This window comes from Podarcis vaucheri (assembly GCF_965113315.1).
Source record: "Podarcis vaucheri genome assembly, chromosome: Z".
NCBI lineage: Eukaryota > Metazoa > Chordata > Lepidosauria > Squamata > Lacertidae > Podarcis > Podarcis vaucheri.
This window is the reverse complement of record NC_138758.1, coordinates 2,664,942-2,688,516: the sequence shown is the minus strand read 5'-3', so window position 1 is coordinate 2,688,516 and position 23,575 is coordinate 2,664,942. Positions and strand designations below refer to the sequence as shown.

At 43.4% G+C, this 23,575-nt stretch overlaps 1 protein-coding gene across 2 annotated transcripts in view; it reads left to right on the top strand.

The window, feature by feature from the left end:
• Positions 1–22,873, top strand: part of IL13RA1 (interleukin 13 receptor subunit alpha 1) — a 39,283-nt gene extending 16,410 nt beyond the window's left edge. Inside the window, exons 5-10 of one of the 2 annotated variants that reach the window (XM_082207471.1) lie at positions 1,392–1,567; positions 2,934–3,073; positions 10,049–10,190; positions 20,194–20,287; positions 20,684–20,768; positions 22,733–22,873. In XM_082207471.1, coding sequence (XP_082063597.1) covers positions 1,392–1,567; positions 2,934–3,073; positions 10,049–10,190; positions 20,194–20,287; positions 20,684–20,768; positions 22,733–22,813 — 718 coding nt within the window. In that variant the 3' untranslated portion in view covers positions 22,814–22,873. Of the gene's footprint in view, positions 1–1,391; positions 1,568–2,933; positions 3,074–10,048; positions 10,191–20,193; positions 20,288–20,683; positions 20,769–22,732 lie in introns of those variants that run through there. The other variant, XM_082207472.1, reaches the window with a different exon arrangement.
• Positions 22,874–23,575: the final 702 nt, after the last annotated feature.

The following is a 23,575-nucleotide window of genomic DNA, read 5'->3' as shown; positions in this document are numbered from 1 at the left end:
TCTCTCCTCCTAACTCTTGCCAGTACTTCTTCCAGAGGATTCTGGTTTCTTCCACCGATCTGAAAGTTCTTTTCCTCTCTTTATATGTAAAGGTGAGTCCCTGAGGGAATTCCCATTTGAACAATATTTTATTTTCCTTAAGCGCCGATGTAAATCTATAATTGTCTCTCCTTTTTAACAGATGGATTGGGACTTCTTTCATGATCTCAATATGTTTCCCATCTATATACAAGGGGTTTGCTCTGCCCTTTAGCAATATTTTACTCTGTGTAGCCTCGAGTTCAAAATTACTAGACAATCCCATGGTCTTTTCCTGCTTTTTGACTTGTTCACTCTTATTCTAAATATTTTCTCGATATCCAGAGACAAGTTGTTTCGTTTGCATATTAAATGGGGGGGGGGCTTCTTCGTTGTCAGTTTTAAATTAATGGAGAGTTCAGCACTGACTCGCCGGGTTTTGAGGTGCTGGCGTCGGAGAGTGGTTCTGCCTGTTTGCGCTGAGGTATTCCCCCATGCCAACTCCACTGGTAAATGTTTTAAATAACAAAGGAGCGGAAACTTGGGGAAACCCCTTGATGCGCGGCTTTGGGCTCAGCCCTCAGGATCCCCACCTGAGATCGGGGTAACTTTCGCCTCTCATTCCCCATGGTCTCTCTCCGGTGTTGGGTCTGCCTTGAGTTGCCAGGAGCGCAGTCCCTCACCCGGTCACTGAACGTGCTGCTCTGGAAGTCTGCCGCTTTACTTCCTAAGGTCACTTGTTTTGATATCAGCATTTTTCCATTTTCTCTATGCAGAGGACCTACTGCTTTCTTTTTCTTCCTCTTGATTTAAACATAGTGGAAGAAACATTTATTAATTATTTTTAACCTCTTGCAAGCCTTCTTTCTGCAACTTAACTGCTCCCCTGTAACTGTTGGCTACTCTGTATACTCTTCCTTCTTGATTTCCCGTCTCAACTCAACTGTAAGCTCCTCATGCAGCCGCACCAGACATCTTTTCTTTCTTGTTGGAATTGTCTGCATTTGAGCCTTCAATTTTTCACCTTTAAAAAACTCCTAACTACTTTGGACTCCCTTCTCTTTGAGTATTTCTGACCATGGAATTTTACCCAGTAGCTCCTTAAGCTAATAATAATGCGGAGGCAGGGGGGAGTAATAATGGAGAATGACTGGATACAGTGGCTATTTTACAGCTTCCTTTTACCTTGAATATAAGGGTGGGGGAGAGGACTAGGTGGCACCAATAACAATCCAAAATCTAAGGCTACCACAAAGCAGCACTGCACTTCATCCTTGTTTTCTGCTGCCTTAATAGTATAGGAGTGCAAACATGTTGACCTGCTACCACCCTGACTTTTAAGTGTGCTGATGTTGCTTCCTCTTGCCCCCAAGGTATATTGATCAGGATAGAGGAGGGCCATGCACACATTACACCAAAAAAGGTGATGACTTTCGATGCACTTTCGACACAAACCTTTATTGGCCTCCAGGACTCAGCATTTCTATCCAGGGCAATTCCAGAGACATTCAGCCTGTGTGTATAATGAATAAATTACCAGAAGTATATGGTAAGTTTACAAGCTGCTTGGTCATAGGTCTGTTTCATGTGAAAAGGCTTGGGATTGGAAATGGTGTTGCAGATTCTAATGGTCTGCTGGCATATTTAAAATAGCCTCTTTTCCCCATTTAAAAGGCTTCTGAATGATGCTGTGGTGGCCATTCTCCACCAGGAATTCCAACTAGTAGATTGAGAAGAATTCTCCTTATCTTTACGTTCTGATGGAACTTAGTGGAGGATATCATTTCTTAGTTGCATTGGGCTCAGGCTATCAATAAGTCATTGCCATTAACCCACACTGAGCCCGCAAAACAACTGAAAGTATAAGCAATAGAGCTCCTGGGTAGTTTTCTTCCAGACCCTAATTTACTATGCCTTAACTCCCAGAACATGGCCCAAAGGCAGCACAATGCAGCAGCCTTGCTGAAGCTAAGCAGGTTTGGTGCTGGCCTGGCTGAAACTACTTAGGAAGCCAGTGTATGCCACCTTGAGTCACATGGAAGAAAGGTGGGGTATAAATGTCAAAATACTGAACGGGCAACCAGAGCTTTTGGGGGGAAAATAACCAGGAGCAGGGGAATCATCCCAAAGAAAGGCAGGCTCCCTTGCCTCTCATTTGAGGGAGTTGCTGGCATACTTCCACAGTAAACAAGCCACCATCACAGAATAGTCGCATCCCCCTTTTTCTGGCTCCCAAAATGGTCCCAGAGCATTCCCTGCATAACAGTTGCAGGGGTATTTCCACTGTGCATTCTCTTACTGGCCAAAGGCAACGGGAGCAGGCAGTCAGGCAAGCGGGTGGGAGAAGCTGCCATCAGTGAGGCATGAGAGACTGGGATCTGAACTGTACAGTGGATAGATTAACATGCAAAACAAACTTGTTTCCACAATGGCCATGCCTCACAGGTTTCCCCCCGACATCATGTTTTTCCTTGTGTAATAGTTGCACCCCCCTTTTTGCAAACAAATAATCTGCACAGAAAGTGTGACCGTTACACAATAAAACACTGTAGTTAGGAGGAAAGAGCTTGAGATAAGGTATATGCAAGAGGCAAGACTTGGGTGAGTCTGGATCAGTAGAGGATATACTTACATTAGAACTCCCTGCAGGGAAAGGGCTCACCTATTTCTCCAGGTAAGGCTGGGAAGGACTCCAGGCTGAAACCCTGGAGAGCTGCTCTCAGACAAATATCAAGCTAGATGGACCCCAGTGGTTTGTAGATTGTGTCTTCTCTCACTGTGGTACTAGGTGGGTTACACCTCGTAGATAATATTTGGAGTGTGTTTTATTTTACAGCTCACAAATATGCTACCATTGAGTTAATGTTGGATTTTAAAAATATATAATTTTGTGTGTGTTTTCTTTTCGACTTCAGAATTTCTAGTAAAACCTGATCCTCCACTGATTGTAAAGACCAAAAGGAGCAATGAAGGAGTTATTCTACAGTGGACTGAACCAAGGGGCTTGAATGACATGTGCTATCAACTAGAAATTAATAACAAACTGGACCCAGAAGTAAGTTGCTCTAGTATCTACCATGTAATCTACTTTAGATAGCAGACTGGTGGCACCTTGAAGGCTACGAGATTTCTTATAACACACACATATATAATTATATACAGTGGTACCTCTGGTTGCGAACGGGATCCATTCTGGAGCCTCGTTCGCAACCTGAACAGAATGCAACCTGCGTCTGCACATGTGCGGCTCACGATTCAGCGCTTCTGCACATGCGCATGATGCCATTTTGCGCGTCTGTGCATGTGCAAGCGGCAAAACCCGGAAGTAACCCTTTCCGGTACTTCTGGGTCGCCGCGGGACATAATCTGAAAGAATGTAACCCACAGCGTTCGCAACATGAGGTACGACTGTAATAATTAACACCTATACATCCAGTGCCAGGATATTTGTGGTCCTCAGTACTGCTTTATGAGTGGTTGCTGTGTTTATTTTTATTTTTTAAAAAATAATATTTATTACTATTAAACCTTACAAAAAGGAAAGAAGAAAAAAAGAAGAAAAAAGAGGAAAAAACATACAGTACAATATATAAGCAATACACAACACAACATTAACACATTAAACAAAACAAAAGCAAAAACAGTTCAAAAAACACACATCATACCATCTCAATATCCTCTCTTTCATTCCCTTGTTTCATCGACCTCCTCTCACCTCCCTTTTTGTATTCCATTTCTATTAATTGTTTCAGCAAATCCTTTCCATCTTTCTCTATTTTCTGTCATATGATTATCTTAACATATTTTAACCTTATTTTCCATTAAAACTATAATACTTATTTATGCTTAATTCCTTAAAACATTTCTACTAAAGCCATAAAATTTCCTTCCAACATTTTTCTAACATTCATTAATTTTACATTATTTCCATATATAGATTTTAAACTTTTTCCAATATTCTTCCACCGTCTCTTCTTCCTGGTCTAGGATTCTGCCAGTCATTTCCGTCAATTCCATATAGTCCATCAACCTGGTGATCTTCTGTCCGAGGCTCTTAACTCTTTTCCAAGTCCCTTCTGTGAGTCTTCTTCATGTTTATACATGCACTTTACTTTGTCTTCTCCTGATCTTGTTCTTATTTTCCTTCCTTTGATGCTGAAAAGTAAATCTCGAGGAAATTCCCACCTAGCAATGTTTTTATTCCTTCTCGACAAATCAGCCAAATCTCCATAGTTAAAACTAAAATTCACAAGATATTTCCAGTCGCATTTCAAAGTTCCTCCAAATCTGGCAGTCCCCACAACTCCAGTCTCCTCCTGACCCAAGTCCAAGTCCCAAAAGTCAATAAATCCCTGCATGAAGGGATCTATCCAACTTTCCTTCTCCAGTCCAAGCGGGGCTCCAATCCTCAAAGTCTGGCTTTCTCTAGATTCAGTCATAAAAGGCATCCACTTATAGTCATCAAATTGCATCTGTGAGGCTGGGGCTCTAACAACTTTCTCCCCCGCCTTCTCCTCAATTTGCCATGTCAAGGTAGATCCTTGTATCGATTCCTGAATAGTTTCTGTATTAATATTCACTTTTTGTCCCAAGTTAGTCACTTTTTGTTCCAAGTTATCAATTTTTATAATCATCACATCCGTCTTCCTATGGAGCTGTTCCATTGAGTCATTAATCTTACATAATGCAACCACTAAGGCTTCTTCTGTCAACATTCTTAACAGTCCAAAGTCAATCCCAGATTCTCACGGTCTTGTCTTACAACTGGAAATTCCCCGCTCAGCTCATGTAACAATTTCAAAGGCTTCCTCTAGGGGGAAACAATTTCTATTTGTATCAATCCTTTTAAGCACAATTCAAACAATAAAGTTAGTTTCAATTTTCAATTACATTTACTCCTTTTTAAACGCAGAAGGAGACAATGGAAACAATGTATTTCTCTTCTTTAACTTACTGTCAACAAACGATCTATTCACAGTCAATGAACATATCCAAAACTTCAGTCCTACTAGCAGCCCGTTTCCAGGTTCAGAGCAGTGGTAATTTGACTTTCTTCACTCTCTCCTGCAGGCTTACGCGGTCTAAAAATTCCCCCCTCCTGCTTCCAAGGGGGGTTTGATGATTTTAGCCGATGGAAGTTTAATCCTTTATGAAAAGCTTTCCAAGACTTTAGCTTGCAGCCTTTTTGCTCCAGTCTATTTACGAAAGGGGAAGGTGGACTTCCTGTTTGAAACCGCCCCGTTTCGGTACCAAATTAAGACGTTTGAAAATCCAACTTTCTACTCACGGGTAGTTGTTTTAAAATCGAATTCTCCACAGGAAAAAGTCAGCGCTCTCCAGCAACAGCAATGCGGCTTCACTCCGTGAAAGAAGCAGTCAATTCGAAGCACCGCGCCACTCACCCCACGACGCCCCGGATCCCCGAAACCGGGTTTCCCCGTGAGTAGGGGAGGCGCAGAAGGTGCCAGCTGAATCCCACGTTCACAGGCTTCTCCCGCCTGTGATTTTTTGTGGGTCCCCACCTCCGCCGTGGCGGTCAGACCCTAATTTCCACAAAGCGAATTCCTCCTGGTCAGAGGAATTCAGCCATTACCAGAGGCGCTAACCCGGAAGTCCAGTTGCTGTGTTTATTTTAAAACATCTAAGCTTCAAGTCTGTCTATTTTTTAAATTTTCTTGTCATGACATTAGTTCCATTTCCCCCTCTACATTCATGTGTGTGTGTGTGCAAACACACCTGCCAGTTGAAGATCACACTTCATGCATTAGTGAAGCAGACTTTGGTCCATGAAAACTTTCGCCTTGAGAACTTTGTTAAGTTCTTTAAGGTGACATGACTGTTTTGCTGCAGTAGACCAAAGCAGTTCCACTTCTGGAAACTATTAAAAAAGTTAACTAGATCTGATGTGAGTGAGCATTGACAAATAAACCCTAATTTCTGGCTTGGTGCGCAGTGTCATTCACATGTAGATGACACACAGTTCCCTCTCTGCATTCTGTCTGAGTCAAGAGAGGGTAGGCAGTTCTGGGCCAGTGTCCGGGGACAGTGGTAGGCTGGATGCATTTCCCCTGAGCAAAGAGAAATGTGGTTTAGGGGTTCTGCTTGATTTGAAACGGTGACTAGAGGATCAGTTGGCTTTATTAGCAAGCAGTGCCTATGCCCAGCTCCAGCTGGTTCACCCGATATAGCTGTTCTTGGACTTAAATAGCCTTGCCTTGGTAACCTACATTTCATCATTTTCTTAGTCAGCTTCACATGAATAGCTCTATTCTACATTGGGTCGCGGGTGGCGCTGTGGGTAAAAGCCTCAGCGCCTAGGACTTGCGATCGTCAGGTCGGCGGTTCGAATCCCCTCGGCGGGGTGCGCTCCCGCTGCTCGGTCCCAGCGCCTGCCAACCTAGCAGTTCGAAAGCACCCCCGGGTGCAAGTAGATAAATAGGTACCGCTTACCAGCGGGAAGGTAAACGGCGTTCCGTGTGCTGCGCTGGCTCGCCAGATGCAGCTTTGTCACGCTGGCTACGTGACCCGGAAGTGTCTCCGGACAGCGCTGGCCCCCGGCCTCTTGAGTGAGATGGGCGCACAAACCCCAGAGTCTGTCAAGACTGGCCCGTTCGAGCAGGGGTACCTTTACCTTTACCTTTACATTGGGGTGGGGGGATGTCTTGTGAAGGATTAATCTACCCAATCATTTCTGGGGAAAGGTCTAAATTAAACTTTTTGTTTCCACTAGTGGAGGGAATAATATCTATTTTAAGTCTACTGGAATAATAGACTAATGAAATAATGGAAACAAGAAGAACAGAAAGTATCTGAGAAAGAAACATTCCTTGTTTTTGTTTCTATCTCAAATGAACAAGTTCAGGGGTCAGCATACTTTTTCTGCAGAGGGCCAGTCCACTGTCTCTCAGACCATGTGGTGGGCCAGACTATTTTTTTTGGGGGGGGAAGGAATGAACTAATTCCTATGCCCCACAAATAACCCAGAGATGCATTTTAAATAAAAGCACACATTCTACTCATGTAAAAACACCAGGCAGCCCCCACAAAACCCAGAGATGCATTTTAAATAAAAGGACACATTCTACTCAAGTAAAAACACGGTGATTCCTGGACCATCTGCGGGCTGGATTTAGAAGGCATTTGGGCTGGATCCGGGCGCCGGGCCTTAGTTTGCCTACCCATGAACAAGTTCATACAACACAGGATACATAATATTTGTCTCCGATGCGCCCTCTCCAATTGCATGGAGCCTGGACAGCCCCATGGTTTTCCACAGATCTGAGGGCAATGAAACAATCACTGAGACAGCTAGAGCACCGGTGGCGGATGACTTATTCTGAAGCTGACCGGACCCGGGTTGGAGCTCAATGTCGAGCCTACCAAGTGGCAGTAGCGACAACGAAGAAGACTTTCTTCACCACCTATATTCCATCTGCAGAAAACAGCAGCAGGAGACTCAGGTGGTTCGCAATTTAGCGGAACCACCTGCTACATTGGGGCCCAGTACAGCCACATGATCTCCTGCAAAGTTTTTTGCAGATAAAGTCGCTCAGATTCAGGAAGAGGTAGACTCCACAGTGGGAGCAGGGCCGGGGTGGGAGAGTGCTAGAGTTCTGTCTGGTCCTGTTACATGGGATCAATTCCAATCTGTTACCTCCGAGGATGTGGACAGGCTGCTTGGATGAGTGAAACCAACCACCTGTCTCCTTGACCCTTGCCCATCCTGGCTTATAAAAGCTAGCCGGGAAGGGCTGGGCGGTGGGCTTCACGGGGTGTTGAATTCTTCTCTTTGTGAGGGAGACCCGTTGAAAGAGGCAGTTATCAAACCACTTCTTAAAAAACCATCTTTAGATGCAGCCAATATAGCCAACTATCGCCCAGTCTCAAATCTGCCATTCTTGGGCAAGCTGATTGAGCGAGTGGTTGCTGAACAACTCCAGGCACGCCTGGAGGATGCGGACCATTTGGATCCCTTCCAATCGGGATTCAGGCCTCATCATAGGACTGAAACTGCCTTGGTTGCACTGGTCAATGATCTCTGGCGGGCTAGGGACAAAGGTGAGAGCTGTTTCCTAGTTCTGTTGGATCTCTCAGCGGCTTTTGACACCATCGACCATAACATCCTTCTGGGCCGTCTAGAGGGGCTGGGAGCTGGGGGCACTGTTATACAGGGGTTCCGCTCCTTCCTCCTGGGCCATGTTCAGAAAGTGGTGTGGGGGATGAGTGTTCAGACCCCTGGGCTCTCACTTGTGGGGTGCCTCAGGGTTCTGTCCTCTCCCCCATGCTTTTAACATCTGCTTGCAGCCACTGGGAGAGATCATCATGGGGTTTGGGCTGGGTGTTCATCACTATGCGGATGATACACAGTTCTACCTCTCTTTCAAATCAGAACCAGTGAAGGCAGTGAAGGTCCTGTGTGAGTGTCTGGAGGCAGTTGGAGGATGGATGATGACTAACAGATTGAGGTTGAATCCTGACAAGACAGAAGTACTCTTTTTGGGGGACAGGAGGCAGGCAGGTGTGGAGGACTCCCTGGTCCTGAATGGGGTAACTGTGCCCCTGAAGGACCAGGTGCACAGCCTGGGAGTCATTTTGGACTCACAGCTGTCCATGGAGGCGCAGGTCAATTCTGTGTCCAGGGCAGCTGTCTACCAGCTCCATCTGGTACGCAGGATGAGACCCTACCTGCCTGCAGACTGTCTCGCCAGAGTGGTGCATGCTCTAGTTATCTCTCGCTTGGACTATTGCAATGTGCTCTATGTGGGGCTACCTTTGAAGGTGACCCAGAAACTACAACTAATTCAGAATGCGTAAGCTAGACTGGTGACTGGGAGCGGCCACCGAGACTACTTGAAAAACCTACACTGGCTCCCAGTACGTTTCTGAGTACAATTCTTCTGCGACAAGCCAAGTTACAGGGAACCAGGCAGAGGGGCTTCTCGGTAGTGGCACCTGCCCTGTGGAACGCCCTCCCACCAGATGTCAAAGAGAAAACTACCAGACTTTTAGAAGACATCTGAAGGCAGCCTTGTTTAGGGAAGCTTTTAATGTTTAATGTTTAATTATTGTATTTTAATATTCTGTTGGAAGCCGCCCAGAGTGGCTGGAAAAACCCAGCCACGTGGGCAGGGTATAAATAAGAAATAATTATTATTATTATTATTATTATTATTATTATTATTATTATTATTATTATTAATTTGGTACTCAGACATTTTGCACCTAAACAAAGCGCACTCATCCCCCACCTTCAAACACATGACCAACTATTTTTAAGGCTACAGTCCACACTTGATCAATACAATCCTAGCCTCACAGAATCAGTCTACCAACAAAATCTATGAAACCACTTGGAAGGTATTCTCATGGTGCTGCAGGCACAAACAGGCAGCAAACAGAAATATGGTACAGGAGAACAACTTAAGCTTCTCTAATGGCAGACTTCTACACTTATCTCACTGCTTGTCACAAGGAGTAAGGGTGGTCACCCAACCTGTGTCATTTCCTTTAGATAGAATGCACCTTTGGTTACGCACATCTGGCATGTGCAACTCTCCTTCCTTTGGACGGGTGGTAGTCCTTTGCTCCCAGAGACCAGAGGGCCAATTAACAATTTGCAGGATGCCCTCCCACTTTCAGGTGGAAGGAATACTCACAGTTAAGGCCAGTGCTCCATTTTTAAGCTCGCAAAGACTCGTTTTCAAGCTGCCTCTCTGTGGATATGATTTTGTTCAACTTCCTGGGCAGGAATCTGACACGTTTGCCACATAGGCAAACAGAGAATTCCTGTTTTATATTTTAAAGCAGTCCTGTCAGAAGTATCATATGTGAAATCCGTTTCAATCAAAAGCAATTCTTCAAAGCTCTTGTCTGTTTTAAATCTACAGCACATCAACTCATTTAGTGGGTTAGATGTGACTGTTGGTTTTCATTTTTGTATTATGGTATGTTGTGAGTTTATTTTTCATTAAAATAAAAGAAACAATATCACCAATAGATTATACAAACAATTTTTTGTTGCTCTTTGAAGATTTACAGGTCATGTAACAATGTAACACTCACTCTCAAGAGTAAACAATGCTACACTTTCCGGGTGAGAGCCAGGACTTCTAAGGCCAACTGTAAGCGCACACATGATCCCTGGAGCGAGTGGAGCGAGGCAGTAGAAGTAGGTGAGAAGAAACTTTGTAAGACTCTTGGTAATGAACTGCTGAGCTGACTGTATGAACCAAATCAAAAGAACTAAATCTCTGCACAGATTTTATATTTATAGGTTACAAATAAATTCTAATCTGGTAGAAGGTCAGTGCTTCACAGTGCATCCTGCTACTTGGCAAAGATCCAAGTTTCTTTCCTCTGGTACAACTTCATTTGCTGACATCTGGCAAAGCTGTCTTTGGAAACCCTTTAATTAAAATTGTTGTTCCTGTACCCCTGAAATTCCCTGAAATTGCTAATGTCTTAACCCAGGGTATCTCAAACAGTAGACCGCTTTCAGATGAGCCACTGTGTGCAGCCTTCCCAGGGCCTCCTCACTTGCATACTCTCCCCGCCCCGCCCCCCCCCCCCGCGGCTGTACCACACACGGCCTCTTAGTTGGTCCCATGCTGGCACCAGCAACCCCTTGCATGTTGAGTAAAGAGAACCTGGAGCAGGGAAGGTCTGCTGGATAAATTTAAAAGGGTTTCTAGGCTGGAGCTATCCCTCCCAGAAACCCAAAAGAAAATACAAGTGAAATACAAATGTGCATAGGGACAGCCTCAAAAATAAGGAGGAGGCTGTAAAGAACCATATCCAAATGTGCTGGAACAAGCATTCACTACGTACAGTGTACCATAAAAGGTAAAAGTAAAGGGACCCCTGACCATTAGGTCCAGTCGTGACCGACTCTGGGGTTGCGGCACTCATCTCTTTTTACTGGCCGAGGGAGCCGGCGTACAGCTTCCGGTCATGTGGCCAGCATGACTAAGCTGCTTCTGGCGAACCAGAGCAGCGCATGGAAACGCCGTTTACCTTCCCGCCAGAGTGGTACCTATTTATCTACTTGCACTTGGACGTGCTTTCGAACTGCTAGGTTTGCAGGAGAAGGGACCGAGCAACGGGAGCTCACCCCATGGTGGGGATTCAAACCGCCGACCTTCTGATTGGCAAAAAAAAAAAAAGGGGACACAGGTGCTGCTGTGGGTTAAACCACAGAGCCTAGGACTTGCCATAAAAGGTAGGCAGGAACAATTCTTTTCATTTTATTTTTTTTTAAATGATATTTATTAAGGTTTCAAAGAAAAGAATTACATGAATTAAAAAAGAAGAAAAAGACAAAAGTAAAAATAAAAGAAAAAATACAAAATACAAAAAAGATAAAAAAACACTTAAAAAAATACATCAGTCTTTAAATACCTTACATTCATTTCCTTGTTTCCCTGACGTCCTCGCACCTCCCTTTTTTGTATTCCAATTCAGTTAGTTAATTCAGCAATTTCTTTCCCTCTTTGTTTTTATCTTAGTCCTTTAACATAATATATTATAACTTTAATTGCTGAATTAACTATTCTTGTAAAGAAGCTGGTAAAATGCGGTCTTGACTATGCTACCACTCAGTGGATTTGTAACTGGCTGACTGACCGAACCCAAAGGGTGCTCATCAATGGTTCCTCTTCATCCTGGAGAAGAGTGACTAGTGGGGTGCCACAGGGTTCTGTCTTGGGCCCGGTCTTATTCAACATCTTTATCAACGACTTGGATGATGGACTCAAGGGCATCCTGATCAAATTTGCAGATGACACCAAACTGGGAGGGGTGGCTAACACCCCAGAGGACAGGATCACACTTCAAAACGACCTTGACAGATTAGAGAACTGGGCAAAAATAAACAAGATGAATTTTAACAGGGAGAAATGTAAAGTATTGCACTTGGGCAAAAAAAATGAGAGGCACAAATACAAGATGGGTGACACCTGGCTTGAGAGCAGTACATGTGAAAAGGATCTAGGAGTCTTGGTTGACCACAAACTTGACATGAGCCAACAGTGTGACGCGGCAGCTAAAAAAGCCAATGCAATTCTGGGCTGCATCAATAGGAGTATAGCATCTAGATCAAGGGAAGTAATAGTGCCACTGTATTCTGCTCTGGTCAGACCACACCTGGAGTACTGTGTCCAGTTCTGGGCACCACAATTCAAGAAGGACACTGACAAACTGGAACGTGTCCAGAGGAGGGCAACCAAAATGGTCAAAGGCCTGGAAACGATGCCTTATGAGGAACGGCTAAGGGAGCTGGGCATGTTTAGCCTGGAGAAGAGGAGGTTAAGGGGTGATATGATAGCCATGTTCAAATATATAAAAGGATGTCACATAGAGGAGGGAGAAAGGTTGTTTTCTGCTGCTCCAGAGAAGCGGACACGGAGCAATGGATCCAAACTACAAGAAAGAAGATTCCACCTAAACATTAGGAAGAACTTCCTGACAGTAAGAGCTGTTCGACAGTGGAATTTGCTGCCAAGGAGTGTGGTGGAGTCTCCTACTTTGGAGGTCTTTAAGCAGAGGCTTGACAACCATATGTCAGGAGTGCTCTGATGGTGTTTCCTGCTTGGCAGGGGGTTGGACTCGATGGCCCTTGTGGTCTCTTCCAACTCTATGATTCTATGATTCTATGATTTAGATTCTCACCTGTTAACAGTTCATTTTTACATACACCTTTATAACATTGCTGCTTAAACCACTTAACTTCATTCTGACATCATTCTAACATTCATTAATTTTGCAATATTTCTGTAAATAGTCCACCGACTCTTCTCCCTGGTCTCGGATTCTGCCAGTCATTTCCGCCAATTCCATGTAGTCCATCACCTTCATCTGCCATTCTTCCAGAGTGGGTAGATCTTGTGTCTTCCAGTACTTTGCAATAAGTGTTCTTGCTGCTGTTGTGGCATACATAAAAAAAGTTCTGTCCTTCTTTGGCACCATTTGGCCGACCATGCCCAGGAGAAAGGCCTCTGGTTTCTTCAGAAAGGTATATTTAAATACCCTTTTCATTTCATTATAAATCATCTCCCAGAAAGCCTTAATCCTTGGGCACGTCCACCAAAGGTGAAAGAATGTACCTTCAGTTTCTTTACATTTCCAACATTTATTATCGGGCAAATGATAGATTTTTGCAAGCTTGACTGGTGTCATGTACCACCTGTATATCATTTTCATAATATTCTCTCTTAAGGCATTACATGCCGTGAATTTCATACCTGTGGTCCATAACTGTTCCCAGTCAGCCATCATTATGTTATGTCCAACATCTTGTGCCCATTTAATCATAGCAGATTTCACCATTTCATCCTGTGTATTCCATTTCAACAGCAAGTTATACATCTTTGACAAAATCTTAGTTTTGGGTTCTAGCAGTTCTGTTTCTAATTTTGATTTTTCCACCTGGAAGCCAATTTTCTTGTCCAAATTGTATGCCTCCATTATCTGATAATAATGAAGCCAGTCTCGCACTTTATTTTTTAATTTCTCAAAACTCTGCAATTTCAGTCTATCTCCCTCTTGTTCCAAAATTTTCCAATATTTCAGCCATTTGACCTCCATATTGAGCTTTTTCTGAGCTTTCGCTTCCATCGGTGACAGCCACCTTGGGGTTTTGTTTTCCAGTAGGTCCTTATATCTTATCCAAACATTAAACAATGCTTTCCTGACAATATGGCTTTTAAATGCTTTATGTGCTTTGACCTTATCATACCACAAGTATGCATGCCATCCAAATACATTATTAAAACCCTCTAAATCCAAAATGTCTGTGTTTTCAGGAAGCAGCCATTATTTCAACCAGCAAAAAGCTGCTGATTCATAATAAAGTTTAAGGTATGGCAGGGCAAATCCACCTCTTTCCTTTGCATCTGTTAGTATTTTAAATTTTATTCTAGGCTTCTTGCCCTGCCAGACAAATCTAGAGATATCTCTCTGCCACTTCTTGAAGCAATCCATTTTGTCCAAAATTTTCAATGTTTGAAACAGAAACAACATTCTAGGACAATTCTTTTCATTTTAGCTAGGTCATAAACTCAAAAGAAAATGGAACCAGCAAAATGATGAGTTTTAGGAAATTACTATTTTCTCCAACATTCCCTCTGTTTTTTGAAAGGAAGATAGTTCCGGATTCATTTCAACATGGCACCTTGTTTTGGCAGAATATTTGTTACTCACAAAGGAGAAAGTACTGATCCTACATAACAAGTACCATACTAATATGCGGAAAACAGTCAGACACACTCTCTTACATATCCAATAGCGGCCTGGAATCAGTCACTGGAATACAAAAACGACATTGGTATTTCATGAACATAAATAAATAATAGGGAATCAGGTTCTCTAGGCTTTTTCTTTGGTGGGCATGAATGCTCAAAAGTGTGCAAATCACTAGCACTTGCACTCTGATACCTACTATCTTCCAAACAGCTATTTGTAAAGGATTCAGCCATCTGGGCATAGCAAATTGGAGCACCTTTCAATAACTGAAAGGAAATAAGCTTCAAGAATTTCATAATCACATACCACAACATAATCAGGCCTGAATCATCACGGTCATTTGTTCTACAAGAGCCATCAATTTACAGAATCAAGTCAGGTTCAAAGAAAAAAATATCATTAAGATCAGGTGTGGCAGTGAATTGTGGAAGAAGACACAGCTGTGTTACTTTTACAGGAGCTATTAATATATAAATCAAATTAGGGTTGGGGGGAAATAAGGAAATGAATATTCATGAAAGTTTCATGGAGGAAATTTTTCAATGGATCTAAAATTATTTTTAAGTAGTTTTGCCTTTGGTTGGAAAGATATATTGAATCTGGTTCCATTGAATAAACTTGCACAGCATAAGAAATAGCAAGGTTAGTTTTATAGAATGCAACTTTTCATTCCAAATAGTTAATACATTGCTGCATCAGAAACAACAAAATTTTATTCATAGAATCATAGAATCATAGAGTTGGAAGAGACCACAAGGGCCATCGAGTCCAACCCCCTGCCAAGCAGGAAACACCATCAGAGCACTCCTGACATATGGTTGTCAAGCCTCTGCTTAAAGACCTCTAAAGAAGGAGACTCCACCACACTCCTTGGCAGCAAATTCCACTGTCGAACAGCTCTTACTGTCAGGAAGTTCTTCCTAATGTTTAGGTGGAATCTTCTTTCTTGTAGTTTGGATCCATTGCTCCGTGTCCGCTTCTCTGGAGCAGCAGAAAACAACCTTTCTCCCTCCTCTATGTGACATCCTTTTATATATTTGAACATGGCTATCATATCACCCCTTAACCTCCTCTTCTCCAGGCTAAACATGCCCAGCTCCCTTAGCCGTTCCTCATAAGGCATCGTTTCCAGGCCTTTGACCATTTTGGTTGCCCTCCTCTGGACACGTTCCAGTTTGTCAGTGTCCCTCTTGAACTGTGGTGCCCAGAACTGGACACAGTACTCCAGGTGAGGTCTGACCAGAGCAGAATACAGTGGCACTATTACTTCCCTTGATCTAGATGCTATACTCCTATTGATGCAGCCCAGAATTGCATTGGCTTTTTTAGCTGCCGCGTCACACTGTTGGCTCATGTCAAGTTTGTGGTCAACCAAGACTCCTAGATCCTTTTCACATGTACTGCTCTCAAGCCAGGTGTCACCCATCTTGTATTTGTGCCTCTCATATTTTTTTTGCCCAAGTGCAATACTTTACATTTCTCCCTGTTAAAATTCATCTTGTTTGTTTTTGCCCAGTTCTCTAATCTGTCAAGGTCGTTTTGAAGTGTGATCCTGTCCTCTGGGGTGTTAGCCACCCCTCCCAGTTTGGTGTCATCTGCAAATTTGATCAGGATGCCCTTGAGTCCATCATCCAAGTCGTTGATAAAGATGTTGAATAAGACCGGGCCCAAGACAGAACCCTGTGGCACCCCATTAGTCACTCTTCTCCAGGATGAAGAGGAACCATTGATGAGCACCCTTTGGGTTCGGTCAGTCAGCCAGTTACAAATCCACTGAGTGGTAGCATAGTCAAGACCGCATTTTACCAGCTTCTTTACAAGAATATCATGGGGCACCTTGTCAAATGCCTTGCTGAAATCAAGGTAGGCTACATCCACTGCGTTCCCTTCATCTACCAGGCTTGTAATTCTGTCAAAAAACGAGATCAGGTTAGTCTGACATGACTTATTTTTCAGAAATCCATGCTGACTATTGGTGATCACAGCATTCCTTTCTAGGTGCTCACAGACTGTTTGCTTAATGATCTGCTCCAGAATCTTCCCTGGTATTGATGTCAGACTGACTGGGCGGTAATTATTTGGGTCCTCTCTTTCCCCCTTTTTGAAAATAGGGACAACATTTGCCCTCCTCCAGTCTGCCGGGACTTCGCCTGTTCTCCAGGAATTCTCAAAGATGACTGCCAGTGGTTCTGAGATCACATCTGCCAGTTCTTTTAATACTCTTGGATGCAGTTCATCTGGCCCTGGAGACTTGAATACATCTAAACTAGCCAAATATTCTTGTACTATCTCCTTAGTTATTCTGGGCTGTGTTTCCTTTGCTGAATCATTTGCTCCAAATTCTTCAGGTCGGGCATTGTTTTCTTTATCGGAGAAGACTGAGGCAAAGAAGGCATTGAGTAGTTCAGCCCTTTCTGTGTCCCCTGTTTGCATTTCACCATCTTCTCCTCTGAGTGACCCCACAGTTTCTTTGTTCTTCCTTTTGCTACGAACATACCCATAAAAGCCTTTTTTGTTGCTTTTAACCTCTCTAGCAAGCCTGAGTTCATTCTGTGCTTTAGCTTTTCTGACTTTGTGTCTACACGTGCTGGCTATTTGTTTGAATTCCTCTTTGGTGGTTTCCCCCCTTTTCCATTTTTTGTGCACATCCTTTTTTAATCTTAATTCAGTTAAAAGTTCTTTAGATAGCCACCCTGGCTTCTTTAGGCACCTTCCATGTTTCCGTCTCATTGGTATTGCCTGTCGTTGTGCTTTTACTATCTCCCTCTTAACAAACTCCCAGCCATCATGAACTCCCTTTCCATTAAGTATTGCTGTCCATGGGATCTCACCCAGCACTTCCCTAAGTTTTATGAAGTCGGCTTTCTTAAAGTCAAGAAATTGAGTCATAGTATGCTTGGCTGCTCCTTTCCGCTGTATAGTAAACTTCAGAAGAGCATGATCACTCGCGCCTAATGATCCTTCCACATCTACCCCACTAACCAGGTCATCAACATTGGTTAGGACCAGATCTAAAATGGCTGTTCCTCTTGTTGCTTCTCCCACTTTCTGGACAATGAAGTTGTCTGCAAGGCCAGTGAGGAATCTGTTTGACCTTATGCTCTTGGCTGAGTTTGACGTCCAACAAATATCCGGGTAATTGAAGTCCCCCATTACTACTATCTCCCTTCCTTTTGCATGCTTGGCCATCTGTTCCAGGAAGGCATCATCTATGTCCTCCGTTTGGCTTGGGGATCTATAGTAAACTCCCACAATGAGGTCTCTGTTATTCTTCTCTCCCTTAATTTTGACCCAAATGCTCTCACTTTGGCTTTGAGGTTCTAAATCTTGGATCTCTTCACAGGTATACACATCCCTGACATATAACGCCACTCCTCCTCCTTTCTTGTCTGGTCTGTTTCTCTGAAATAGATTGTATCCCCCCATTATTACATTCCAATCGTGGGACTTATCCCACCAGGTTTCAGTGATGCCTATTATGTCATATTTAGTTTGCTGTACCAAGAGCTCAAGCTCATCTTGTTTATTTCCCATGCTTTGCGCATTAGTGTACAGACATTGAAGTCCATTAATCATTCCCCCGTGTCTCTTATTTAAGGATTTTTTCCTCCCACCACTAGGTCCGCGTGCTGTTTGCTCCATTTGGTCTATGACATTTGGATGATCATCTTCATTAATTGATAGACTCCTACCTTCAGGAGCATTGTCTCCCTCCCCCACATTAGTCAGTTTAAAGCCCTCCTGATGAGGTTTCTGAGATTTTTGGCAAAAACATTTCTCCCAACCGTTGTGAGGTGTAGCCCATCGCTTGCCAGAAGTCCATCTTCAAGAAACTGCAGTCCGTGATCTAAGAATCCAAACCGTTCCTGTTTACACCATTTGCGAAGCCAGCTGTTCACTTCCACTATTTTCCCCTCTCTCCCTGGGCCACGTCGTTCAACTGGGAGGACAGACGAGATGACAATTTGTGCATTTAGTTGCTTCAATTTCCTGCCGAGAGCCTCGTAGTCTCTTTTGATCTTCTGGAGGCTATTGCTTGCAGTGTCATTGGTTCCCACATGAACCAAGAGGAAGGGGTATTCGTCAGTGGGTTTTATGATTCCTTGCAGTCGTTCAGTTACATCTTGGATCTTAGCCCCGGGGAGACAGCACACTTCCCGAGACATCTTGTCAGGCCCACAGATCACTGCTTCTGTTCCCCTCAGTAGGGAATCCCCTATCACCACTACACGCCTCCTCTTGGGTTTGGTCGGGGTTCTTCCGTGAGCTGTCCGTTCCAAGGTCACCTGCACATTCCCTGAGGACTGACTTTGCTGCTCATCTTCATATACCTGATCGACTGTAATGAGGGAGAGATCCTCAAATGGAGTCTGCTCTTCGTCTTCCATGCTAGGGGAGAGGACCTCAAAGCGATTGTGTATTTATAGACAATCAGAGTGGACCCTGGGCCTCCTACTTCTTTGAGTCACGTTTCTCCATATATCTGGCTCCTGTGTTGGTGAACAAGCCTCCTTCTCAGGGGAGTCCCCTGTCTCCTCCTTGGTGGGGACGGTGTGCTCTGTTGCTTCCAAGAAGAGCTCCAGCTCTCTAATTCTTTGGAGCGTAGCTACACGTTCCTCCAGTTGCTGGACTTTGTCTTTTAATAGGGCAATCAACATGCAATTGCTGCAGGTAAAGCTGCCTGCAACCTTTGGCAAGATGGCAAACATTGCGCAGGAATCGCAGGCGACTGCAGCTGTTCCCTCCCCTTCCATCATGAGATCGTGTTGTTGGGGGTGGCTACAGAGGTCCTCCATCATAAAAAGCTTGAAGACAGGACAAATAACTTCCCCCACAAAAAAAACCCTAGGTCTCCCCCAACAAACGTTTGAGACTAGCTCCCCTAAATCTAAAAGATGGGTATAACTGCGCGCGCCGCTAGGCGCACGCCGCTGCCCTACAAACTCTGATAAGCTCCTCCCACAGCTAATCCCCTGCCTCGACAGAAACCCTGCCCCCTCTGACCTTTACACAGGGAAAACAGCTAATCAGCCACCAAGAAACACACACACACAAGAAAACCCTTTTTGCGCCTTCTTCAACTGCTGCCCTACAAACTCATGATCATCTTCTAAGAGAAAATCCAAAAATGGACAAAGCAATGAAAGCATTTTTACATTTATTATTTCAAAGCACAACTGCTACTTATTGTGAGAGCAAAACAACCCTCAAAATCCATTGCTTTAAAACAACATGCTAAGAAAGCAGGGCAGGAATTTGTTTCTATAGAAAAGAAGCAGCAAATTTTTCACTTAGCAGTTTTTAAGAACTTGGTCACTGTCAAATGTTGAATGTTAATCCTAGCCAACATAGAGTTAACAAACAGCAAAAGTTTTCTTGTTGGCCTTTCAACACAAATACCAGCAGAAGAGCATTTCTTTTTTATAGATTAATGGTGAAAAGGTCAGGCAGGGAATGAGGAAAACAAACATTCTGGTTTTTTTTAAATGAAATATTTATTAAGGGTTTTAAACAATATATCACCAAACACATAGAACACCATCACCAACATAAAACAAACAAAAAAGAAAACAGCAAAAAGTTAACATACAATAAATAAAAAAGAAATACAACATAATTTCCAAAAAAAAACCCCATATTTCCATAACCATTCTGGGTACTTACACCCCTTGGTGCTCACTCAACTTTAGCAAACAGCTGGGGAAAGAGATTATAATGGTAATTATGATTATAATTTTCTCCATCAAGTTCCCCTTTTCTGAGCAGAGAAGGCCAGAAATAGTGTTGGAAGGGAATTAGAAAATGAGATTAAAGGGTAATATTAATCATATACATGAAATGGAATAGAAAGGAAAGCTACTCTGTTGCTATTACAGCTTTTTAAATTCCTAAATGGGAGTCAGGTGCCTGACTACTTCTCATTCTTTGTTTTTTCAGATGAGAGAGACTTTCCATTTTCTCTCCTTCTATACATTCTCCTTCCATTATGTGTGGCAGTCCTGACTATCATATTCCTCATACACCTGAAGAGGTAAGAGACTTATTAATGACTTCTGTTTGAGTGTGTTGTATATGGTATATCTGTCTTACAAAAAGCTCTGCTTTCACTTTAAAAGGTTCCTGGAGTAGGGGTATGAAATAAGGGAGAATATGACCATTCTGGCATGGTGCAGTTTTGTGTAAATTTATTATGATTATGATTTATATACTGCCCTTCATCATAGGATCTCAGGGTGGTTGCCAGAACAAAACGCAGGATAAAAACAAGTAAATAATTAAAACAAAACCCCTTCTTCCGACAGACACATTTAAAAGGCTGTAGAATATTAAATAAATCATGAGAACAATTCTGAAATACCGTTGAATGAGTTAAACAAAATTTGGTATCTAGAACCCCTTAATTCTTTTCTTTTTCAATGTTCTGAAGGATTAAAATGTTGATTCTTCCTACAATTCCTGAGCCTGGAAAGTTTCTGAAACAAATGTTTGAAGAGCACATTGAAGATCTTCAAGTGAGTACTGGTCATTCAATCCTACTCTATCTAAGGCCAATCTAATGTGTGAGTGAGAAGCACAAGCTCAGAATGACACACACACACACACACACACACACAAACACACACACACACACACACACACACACTTTTAATGGTGTGGCAGATGGTTCTAGTTTCTCCTTGAAATAACTTAATCAGAGTTGTCCGTAAGGAAGATTTATAGTACTTAAAATGTATTGGGTAACAGATTACTTTCTGAAGTCTCCTTCAATTTTATTTCCGTGTTGCTTTTTCTCCCTCCTAAAAAAAGACAACCATTTGATTCATTACATCAGTGTTTCCCAACCTTGTTTCCTTCCTGTGCCCCCTGCCCCGGATGTAGCGGGGGGCAGCTGCACCCCCATAAGAAAAAATCAATACAAATATGAGGTTCTGCCCCCCCTCAACAAAAATCCTGGCTATGCCCATGCCCCCCCCCCGTCCTACAAGTAGAAAGGTAGCTATTTAAATGTTTTGTTTGGAAATAGAACATGTTTATAATTTTTATAATTTATACAAAATACAATAACATAAAACGATAGGAACATAATGAAATATTGTTGAAGCAGAAAAACATAGAATAATGGAGCTGCAAGGGAGCCCGAAGGTCATCTAGTCCAACCCCCTGCAATGTAGGAATCTCAGCTAAAGCATCCATGACATAGGCCACCCAACCTCTGCTTAGAAACCTCCAAAGAAGGAGAGTCCAGAACCTCCCGGGGGAGATCCATCTTCCATGTATTATAAAAAGGTAAACAACACTTAATGTGACCCCAGTCATTTGACACAGAGGGGGAAACCTACAGATACAGTCCAAAAGGCGCACAGGGAGTTCTATATATATGGCAGAAGTTGAAAAAGCAAGTTGTTCTCATGGGCCTGGGACAAAAAGACAGTTGTAACTCAGAAGTCGAACAGAATCCGTTATGGAAGTCCGTTTGACTTCCAAAATGTTTGGAAACCAAGGCATGGCTTCCGATTGGCTGCAGGAAGCTTCTGCAACCAATTGGAAGGTACATCGGATGTTCAGGTTCCAAAGAATGTTCACAAACCGGAACATGAACTTCTGGGTTTGCAGCATTCGGGAGCTAAAATGTTTGACTTGCAAAGCATTCGTCAACCAAGGTATGAGCGCATCTTGTCATCCGGAGGAGCCCTGGCTGCCTAGATAAAACACTATAGCCCCACACACCCTTATCTGGGAATAAGGCCCACTGAACTCAGTGTGGCTTTCTTCTGACTAGACACTTAGTTATTTACTAGATGAAAGTCAGCAGCGCCAGGTGACCCTGCTTGGCTAGACGCTGGGGTAGATTTCACCCGGTGGCTTGCAGAATCAGGCCGACGCTGCTGACGGGTCCTGCACCCCTCGGCAACATCCAAAGGCCTCAATCCACTAGGCGCTGGAACAGATTGCACCATGCTGCTCCTTGCAGAGTGAGGCCCAGGCTGCCACTAGGCCCAACACTGGGGGCAGCAATAAGCAGCTCCGGCTCACCCAGCCCTACCCATTGTCACACAACCACCACACTTACCTGACCTGGGGGCTCTGGATCATGGGCTCTACATGTCAAAATGGGAGCCTCAGCAATCGCTCTCTCCCACCGGAAACAAACCAGGACTGCTCCAAGAAAACACACATGGCAAAAAAGGAGCACTAAGCCCTGGTGGACTGCCCCCTTACCCACTTCTGATTGGCCAAGCAGCCAGCCAAACAGGATTTTAAAGAAATAACTATGATGGTTTCCCCCCTTCACTTCTCACTTCCCTCTGTGGCCCCCTAGCCTCGTGCTGTGACATGACCCCCCCCCCCATTTGCGTGATTTTCACCTGTGGCCCCATTGGAATATCCTGGGGCCCCCAGGGGGCCATATAGCCCCCAGTTGGGAAACACTGCATTAAATTGTTTTAAGAGACTGCTATTTCTCTTTTGTCTCCAGAAACCTCCCCCCGAAGACCCAATCAAGGATGAGCAAACCCATTTGTTGGTATTCATACAGCCTTCTTGTAATGAGAACTGAGGAAACGAGGGGACTGTCTACATCAGATGACTCTTGAATGTAAACCAGAGGTCTTTGGGGCAGGGACTGATGCTTCTAGATGCTGGAGAATTTCTTGGCAATGCCCTGCTGCAGACAACATTAGTTCCCAGGCATCATTTGACTAATCTGTGTTACACCACTTGGAGATTAAAGCATATATATATATATATATATATATATATATATATATATATATACACACACACACACACACACACACACACACACACACATATATACACACATACAACAACTTGTTGGACCAACCAGGCAACAGGAATCAAATGGCCTTCCTCACTTGACGATGTTTTCAACCGAAAACTGTGAAGATAAAAAATCTTACACTGGCATTTGTGAAGCAGCTTCAATTCTGAAGGACTACTTCTTTCTATCAGGTGTTTTGATTTTTTTGCTTTCTTTCTTTCTTTCTTTCTTTTGACACTTGAACAGCAGGAATGTTCACAACAAATCTTGCAAGGCTTGTCTTTTTGTCTAGTCAAACTTTGTTCTAGTGAGCTTCTCCAAGCTAAACCAAAAACTACTTATGTCCCTTCCACTGTGGCTAGGAGAGAACTTAGTGGAATGACTCGGTTGGTGATGCTTGCTTTCATTCTTGGCTCAGGGCTTGATGCCTTGCTTTTGGAGTCTTAGCTTGCCTGTCGTGTTTGTCAAAAGCATGTCATGGTAGAAGACTTGCAAACGGTTTATGAATGCAAAGGCCCACACAACTCCTTTTGCAAC